Source organism: Ammodytes marinus (genome assembly GCF_949987685.1).
Source record: "Ammodytes marinus genome assembly, chromosome: 4".
NCBI lineage: Eukaryota > Metazoa > Chordata > Actinopteri > Uranoscopiformes > Ammodytidae > Ammodytes > Ammodytes marinus.
In genome coordinates this window covers 26185182-26193740 of record NC_137233.1, presented here as the reverse complement: position 1 = coordinate 26193740, position 8559 = coordinate 26185182, and the positions used below count along the sequence as shown (strand labels likewise).

The following is an 8559-nucleotide window of genomic DNA, read 5'->3' as shown; positions in this document are numbered from 1 at the left end:
GGTTTTGCTATTACAGTACCAATACTACACAGGGTTCTCTCAGGTCTTTTAAAGCCTTATTAGGGGAAACATTTGAGTAACCAGTTTCCCCTTCACTGTAAGCCCACAGCCCCCTCTCAAACACACACATGTAGTAAGTAATACTGCCTGTGCCTGCTGTGTTTTGCTGACACAGTGGAACTATAGCCTACTGAAACTGTTAAAGGTGGCAGGCCTAGACTGTTTTACCCCCAGTGTAAACATAGGTTTTTTAAAATACTGTTCAAAAGGCTTTGAAATATAGTAATAGTAATCAGCATAATCTCTAAACATATGAGATTGTGTGGCCTATTGCCTATTTTGGCCAATGTATGCTACATTTAAAAACATTTTGCATTTATTCTCCCTATAACATTTAAACCAAACCATATGATTTTCATCTTGTAATTAAACACCTTTTAGAACTATACACAACCACAGTGATTAAATTATATTGTGAACTGCTTTGCCTATAGCCTATGGACCATAATAATTTTTCTTGTGGTTCCTTTAATGATTGATATGGGGGACGAATGTGACATCAGCACAATGGGCACGAGTGTCTTCCAGTGTGCTGCACCTCCGCTATCTCCCAGTGTCAGTCCCTCTGACCTGGTGATTAGGGCAGCATGTTTTGATGTGGAGTCGCCTCGGGCAGGGTGGGGAAAGGCCTGTGTGAATCAAGCTGATTACCATAGCTCTTCACCCCACCCATCCCCCTGACACACACACACACACACACACACACACACACACACACACACACACACACACACACACACACACACACACACACACATTTGAGATTACTTGCGAATTAACCCATCGACAGAGGAGTTCCTCTTTCTCAAAGTTAACTGCCCCTCACTGATATGCAGTCAATTTTTTAAGATGAATACACCGTGATCGCAATGTAAAATCTGAAACAACAGTCAGTGATCATTAGCGTAATTGATTATAGCCATTATCATTTTCTACCAAGCAGCAGTTTAACAAAACCCTGACCAGGTTTGACAACTTTGCCTCAGAGCATTACATTTCCTGTATTGTGCCCTTATATAGCCTAAAGTATATGGTTGTTATTAAATGATGATTATAAAGACTAAAGTCTATCTAATTCCAGAGGTGCTCTGGTTTGTCGTACAGGTTGCCTGCTGAGCAAACAATTAGATAAAGCCTTGGGCTGACAGGACTAATTGATTTTAAGGCTCCCCCTGTGTCTACAGAGGTGTCACCTGGCGGAAGCCCAAGAGCGCAGTGAAGAATACGTTAAAATAACACACCATTTGTTTAAGGCTGTTAACAATTAAACAAGACTGTGGATTACCTGACTGTAAAGGTCACCATATTACCTATTTGCTATGAAGATTGACTCCTGACAATTATCTTTCAAATGTGCCTGAATTGTTTGTTGTCACACACTCATCCATAACTCACTGCTTTTTCTCTTCCCAAAATGATTCTCCTACAAGTGGAGGGAGACTGGAATCAGTAGCAGTGATAAAGATGCCCCTTCTCTGTAGCTGGATCAAAGGGTTTACATTTCGAGTTGCTTGATGATTCGTTGATCCTTTATTGCTAATACCAACAAATAGACCAGCATCCACTCAAATCTTTTCAGAGGCCAGCAAGGGTTCTTTGTGTGATATGTTAATTGAAAGTGGCTCATTATCTCAGTCATTATCTTGTCTGGTTATATGTTCTATTTGGTCAAGAAGCAATTATTAGAGATATCGCCAATGATTGCATGTAACTTTTAGAATAGTTTTGTTCTACAATATCAGCTGGATACGTTTTTGGAACTGTATTTGCACATTAAGTCTGTTTCAAAACCTCAGACAGAAATTATGGGCAACTATTGTCGCAGGGAAACAAACTGATAAGCAGATAAGAAAAAACAACAATGGATATTTGCATAATTCTAGTTCAACATTGAAGTTCATCCGCATTATGTAAAATATTTAAAATTATGTAGCAAAGCTCAATTATTTTGTATAGTTTAGCACAACTAAAGGACAGGAGATTCAATTCTCAACACCTACTCGTGGCTTGAGTAATTGCACCATCATTAGGATCTCACACAGTTTAACTTACCTGTAAGTAAGTAAGTACCTGTGACCTATAATTGACACTAATAAGCAGGCATGGCCATGGCACAGTGGCCCATTAGCTTGCACTGTTGCCTCACAGCAACATCCTGGGTTGGATTTTATCCAGATGCTCCAGTGTCTTCCCTCAGGACAAAAACATGCAGGACAGGTGAACTGGAGACTCCAAATAGCTTCTTGATTTTTACATGAATGTGTTTTGTAGTTTGTTTTGTTGTTGCAAATCTTCTGTTATAGATAACAGTCGGCATCCCACTTGTTAAATTCATTATTTGTATTTTTTCTGTGTACATTGCTCCCAGGTAGTCCCCGTGCTCATTTGCATATAAAGCACAATACTGATTTTCATCACAAAGACTGCGTTTCAGGGAGAAGCTGATCCACCTTGACTTGATCTGCTTGTTCTGGCAGGCACATATGCCTGCTCCCTTTTTAGACATGCAAGCACATCACACTATCACTATGGCACCTAATAGCCGACATAGAGGGTGTGGACCAATAGCAAAGAGAAAGATTGTCTTATTGATGTATTTTTGACTAAACTAACTACATCATTTGTAGGTCAGTGGAACAGTGTGCACTGTCATTGGTGAGATCACTGGCCGAAAGGTGCAGCTTTTAGACAGCTTGTTTGAGCAGAAGTGTGCCTACATGTGTCTTTATGTATTTAACTTTCAACAAATTAATAGTTTGATGGTAGTTAATTTAATGTAGAAACAGGCAGTATAGGTTTTTTTTGTTTAGGATTTCTTGTAGGTTTTCCTGCTGCCAATAGTCTCCTTGACCACCAGTTAACCACATGACAGGGATTAAACCAGTAATTCTTTAAACTACTTTGCATTATGGCATGAAAAGGGGTACTCAGCAAGGATCATACAGCCTATTTAAAGGGGAAAAGGCCTAAGGCATTCACAACAAACCCACAGCAAATGTTTACGAGCATCTGCAGAGCATATACTGTGCTATTTCATGTAGTTATGTGGATGCAGGGGGCTATGACGCAGAAAGCTAAATTCAGCAATTTCAGTAGAATTGATTTCATTTCAATTGAATGTATGTTTGTATACTGATACCCTCCTGTGTGGTATACAGTGTATAATTGAATTTGAAAAAAATAATACTTAAAAGTTTCAAAGGACTATCTGAAGGTTATCTCCAGCTTCGCTCCACGTGGCGATCTGGCCCTGAGGACCGATTCTGTTGGCAGTGAGAAAAAGCCATCTGCTGCTGTTTAACCCTCCCATTTAAACACAGCATACACACACTGAACAGAGAGCGGAGTGTGAATCAGTTAGCATGTGTGTGTGTGCGGGTGTGTGTGTGTGTGTGTGTGTGTTTGTGTGTGTGTATGGAAGAAAGAGAGAGAACATACCAACCACCAAAATGAGGTCTTATGAGTTGACCTTTACCTAGAGCTTGGGTTAATAACAGTTCTTAATGAAAATAAACTCAGTTTCACATATTTCTAAATATTTGAGCTTTTTACTGAAGCTTTATCATTGTAACTTGTATACACGTTTGACCTGGTCAAGCAGCATCCTGTTGTATCCATTTACCACTACCTGGTATTTAAATACCTTGAAAGAGCAGCACTTCCAGTTAATGATTGGCCACTGTGGGGAAAGTGTGCACTTACACTGTTGACTCTTATCGCTGCTGACCACAAAGCCACCGGAGCAGTATCTCCGAGGCTGACATTAATGGAGAGGGCAGTGCTTCTTTTAAAGAGACAGGTCATTTTTTGTCTTTTGTCCACTGGGGAAGAGATAGCAGGCAACGCAAAGATGCTGTTCACACAGATGGGTCTTTAATGGAGAGTAGATTGTGCAGTTCTGCTGGATCGCCAGCTACATTTATTGGCTAATATAACAGACAATTAATAGGAAATTATGAATAATGAATTGAAGGAAGATGACTGGAGTATGTGGTTTTATCCTCTTGTCTCATAACACTATTAGCTCATATTTCAGAGGAAACCTTCTCCAAAACAAAGTTTAACACTAAAGAAAATATCTCTTCATGAGGGAGTTGGATCTTCATCCATACTTCAATGGGTTTGGCCAGCAGAACCCGCCTTTTTACATTGACCCAACATTCATGCTGCTCTCTTGTTCTGCTTATCTTAAGCTTCTAATTGTCTTCCCAAGGAGACTAGCCTTTGTACAGGCACATTAGCAGCCAGGGCTGAGTCCCACCAGCTGTACTCTGGTGACAGCACACAGGTGGGCCTGTGGTCGATCAGGTAGCGGTTCAGGTAGCTCTCCTCCATACCCCTGGCCGTTACCCTGTTAGCTTGGTCTTTCAGAATGAGCAAAGAACAGGCTCGAGCCAGTGTGTACATCTCAGAAACCAAGCCTCCGTACAACTCAGAGGTGTAGTAGTACTCTCCCTCGTGTTCTTCAACGAAAGCTGACGAGACCTCTTCCACTTCGTAAGGATATGCGTCTCGAGGCATCCCGTAGAGCTCTGGGTGTAACGTGGCCACCAGATCTCCAAAGATTTCCTCTCCCACAGGGGCCATGAACTCCTGGTCTATGTCGGCACAGAAGACATAGTCAACCTCGCTGTTTATGGGGTTCTTGATGGCGTTGGCGATCAGCTCCATCCTGCGATAGGCCAGCCTCTCCCACCCAGGAAGCTCAGCCACAGGAAGCACCTTCAGCTCTCGTTCGGGACCCAACTTCATGGGGGGCTCCAGAGTACGGGGATTGTCTGTGAGAATGTAGTAGGTGACCATCTGGCCAGGGAGAAAGTGTGTTTCAGCTGAAGAGAGGAAGCTTTGGACATAGTGGGCATACGTTCCCACCACGAGGGCCACCAGACCGGTACGGATTCCCCGCCGTGCAAATGTAGACCTGCGCAGAGCTGAGCTACGCGTGTCGCCCCACACTAAAGGAGCACCCCATGGGGTCTCCAGAGGAGTCTTTGGTGCTGCTGCTGCCTTGACAACCGACATGTCTTTCATTTCTTTTCCCTTTTCCCGTCCCAAGGCACGGAAGATAGGATGAGTTAACTTCACACTGACAGCGGCTTTACGTCCTTGGAGGAAGTCTGTTGGGGCAAAACATGGGATTTTCTTTTCATTTGAAAACCAAACTTGTTTTTCTATTTTTCTGTGAAAAAAAAGGAACATATTGTTCTGTATGCTTACATATGATAATAAACAGGAGAACACAGTACAGGACCAGTTGTATTCTGGTCACTCTGACCATTCCTGTTGGAAGGACAAACACAGAGGTAATGAAATGGCACCTGTGCTAGTATACTCATCAGCACATTCTACTGGCTTTAGACATTTCTCCCTTTGGAAGTGTGAAGCAACCTGTGACTGCACAAATAATGAAACCTTTATACGTTTGTATCTTTATTGACTATATACACATGAGACGTAACTTATTATGTAAACATGAGACATGAATATGGGTGGGATGTTCAAAAATTGTAATTCCCAGTGACTATTTACGTACAATGAGGTAATCGCAAGGCCCTTTCTGATTTTGAGGAAATTCAGTAAAAACACAAGATAAAGAGCGGATGCTGATACAATATACAACATGGTAAAACCATACTGAGGAAAGAGTAATACACCAGTAGGCAAACCGAGCTGACGGTTGATAGAGATTTATGAGAAGAGATTGATATTGAACCAAAGGTTGAATTATGGCTGCATGAGATAGAAACAAAGTAGAAGCACATGTGAGTGAACGTAGATGTTTATCTTCATATTATCCGCGTACATTCCCCTGATGTGCATGCTCTGTCAAGATGTTTTGGAATTGGGATCAATGCACAAAGGGTCTTGAATTAATCAGGAATCTTGTTTTTCTTCTTCCTGGACCTTTCTTCGGGATCAGATTGCTCATCGAAATCCTTTTGAGAAAAGCTTTTTAAAAAGCCTTGGTGTTTACATTTCACATCATCTGTCTCAGTCCAGACTTCCTCGCCTTTAAAGCAGCTGCTGTGCTCAGACGTAGCACACACGTTGGTTATATAAATCAATCAAAAACAAAAAGTGAGGGGAAAAAAACAACCATACTGTATGACACACAACTAGCAGGAGAGCTGGAGCAGTGGCTTAGATTGTACTGACCTGTGGGCGTCTTGCAGAACGGGAACAGCGCCATACCGTGACCTGCTGGTGGATAAACACACAAACCCTTGACTGAGGCCACTTTTTTTTGCCAAGAAAAAAACTCTTCCTCTCTCTCTCTCTCTCTCTCTCTCTCTGCTTGTCCTCTGCTCACTCAGCCTCTTCCTGGAAATATGCAGTTCAACTGTTTTCCGCCAGTGATTGTTTTCTTACCATACTACTCCCTCTTTCTCTCTCTTCTCTTTGCTTTTATAATATTTTCCACCGCTCTTTTCCTCACATATCTACCCCCCCATACACACAGAAGCACACAAGATGCACACGCACACACTCACTCACATGCCATGACTTTACCCCTCAGGCTTTTGCAGTATCCAGTTTTGGAGAAAAACCAAGGCAACCAGATGTGCGTGGAATCTGAGAAAAACGGGAGGAGCTGGGGAGGAGAGGAGGATATGACACATGCAGAAAAAAAAATGAAATGTACAATTGAAAATGCAGTGACGAGAAGACAAGACTTTTTAACATTCTTTCCTTCTACTCCTGTTGCAAGTATGATGATAAACTGCAGACTACGGGTAACCACTCAAAAACCCCTTGGAGGAAACTCGATAAATGCTCAGATTTTTCATAAATTCCTGCTCATCACCTAAGAGGGCCAGTAAATACATCTCAAGTATTTTATGATCCTGTAAGAGAGTTTCTTTTGCAAGTAGACACTTTCACGTCAGCAGGGTGTTGTAATCTGTCTGTCCACAAGGTGGTGGCAGTCAATACGAAATACAATGCAAGGAAGCACTGCATGTCAGCTCTAAACACAGGTCCACAACATATTCTAAAGATATAATATGTATTATGAATGAATAATAAGCCCTCAAACTGGTTCCAATCATTTCGTTGCTGAAATATTTGTGGTGAGATTTTCTGATTTTCTGTTTGAGTGATTGAGAATGTTGTTTGTGTTAACTACATAGTGAAAGTGTGTTCCACTCGGGCTAAAATTAAACATTTAAGGGGGGTCTACAGCCACGCTAGCAGCTCTGTGAGGCTGAGCTTTGTCACAGTTGTGCTTTGAGTAAAATGCTCACATGAGCTAAAGTGAGCTTTAGTGAGCTAAAATTACAACAATGACTATGCCAGTATGCTTATGTTTTAGAAGTATGTATACTATGTGTACGTCTAAGTTTAGAATGTGTGCATGCTGACATTGGCTATTAGCCCAAACACTACAGTTTTTCAGATATTTGGTCATAAATCTACGGAAGATGAGAATGCTTGTACTCATGATCTTGAGGTAAGGGCATTTAATATTATGAGAAAAACAGCAAGAGGAAACAACCTTGTTTTTTTATATCACGAGAAAATAAGCTTTGTTTTATTGAGAACACATATAATACAACATTAAAATATTAATTGCAAGCACGGACCCTTTTGGCTTCCATATGCCCAAAGTATAGAGGAAGTTGGTGTTGGAAATATATATATATATATATATATAGTATTGGTATACTGATATGGGCCGCTCACTAGCCTCCATTTCAGGACAAACACATTACCCACACCAAAACTCAAATTCAAAAGAATTTGATGTATCACCAAGGAATATATTCTAATTTATTTTTATTTTTTATTAACCATTATTATTCAGGTAAATCCCATTGAGACAGGAGACTCTTTTTCAGGAAGACCTGTTCCCATTCCAACGTTACCATTCACACACACACACATTCATTCACCGAAAGCAGGATAACTATCGGGAGCAATTTAGGGTTCAGTGTCTTGCTCAGGTACACTTCGACATGTGGCGGGGGGGACAGGGGATCAAACCACCGAGCCACAGCTCATGTCAATTCCCAGAATTCCTTTACGCTGCCAGAGACTCAAACGGACTCAAAAGGTCACTTTGCAGTTTATTACGATAAATCTTATAATTATAATTTTTTTGAACATCCATACAGGAATTGCAACATAACATTGGTTTATGTAAACAACTCTGGACTGAAGTGTCACTCAAGAAAATAAAATAAAAAAAAACATGAAGAAAACAGCACGGGCTACACTGAAGAATGGATAGATTACAGGGTGAATGTGGAGCGTTGTCTCAATCATCTTCTTCTTCCTGTCACCTTGTTGGCAGAGAAGCGGGGCGGGCAGTTCTAAGCTGGAGGATAGAGACTCTGCATTAAGGATTCTGAACTATTCATGTCTTAAACACTAGCATCTGTAAAATTGATGTACACCACGTGAATATAAGTATATTACATTTATTACAGCTTATATCATTAAGGCGTTCCAGATGAATGTGCTTGGAGGTTGTTGTGCAGAGCCCCTATTCTACAGAGT

At 41.1% G+C, this 8559-nt stretch overlaps 1 protein-coding gene across 4 annotated transcripts; it reads right to left on the bottom strand.

Moving 5' to 3' along the window:
* Positions 1–3933: 3933 nt before the first annotated feature.
* Positions 3934–6630, bottom strand: LOC307249506 (globoside alpha-1,3-N-acetylgalactosaminyltransferase 1-like). Of its 4 annotated transcripts, none has more exons than XM_080026259.1 (4): positions 6571–6630; positions 6217–6261; positions 5278–5340; positions 3934–5177 (listed from the first exon to the last, which is right to left on the bottom strand). In XM_080026259.1, exons 2-4 carry the CDS (start codon positions 6248–6250, stop codon positions 4249–4251), a joined length of 1026 nt encoding a protein of 341 aa, XP_079882385.1. In that variant the 5' UTR covers positions 6251–6261; positions 6571–6630; the 3' UTR covers positions 3934–4248. The 4 variants fall into 4 exon arrangements, with proteins under 4 accessions (XP_079882385.1, XP_079882384.1, XP_079882387.1 ...); XM_080026258.1 differs by having other exon boundaries at positions 6217–6258; positions 6556–6620; XM_080026261.1 differs by having other exon boundaries at positions 6217–6258; positions 6571–6610.
* Positions 6631–8559: the final 1929 nt, after the last annotated feature.

Coding starts and splice junctions, on each gene's coding strand:
- LOC307249506 (XM_080026258.1), bottom strand. Junction 5,341..6,216: donor GTTCTGCAAGACGCCCACAG/GTCAGTACAATC, acceptor TCCTTCCAACAG/GAATGGTCAGAGTGACCAGA. Junction 5,178..5,277: donor TCTCCTGTTTATTATCATAT/GTAAGCATACAG, acceptor TTGCCCCAACAG/ACTTCCTCCAAGGACGTAAA.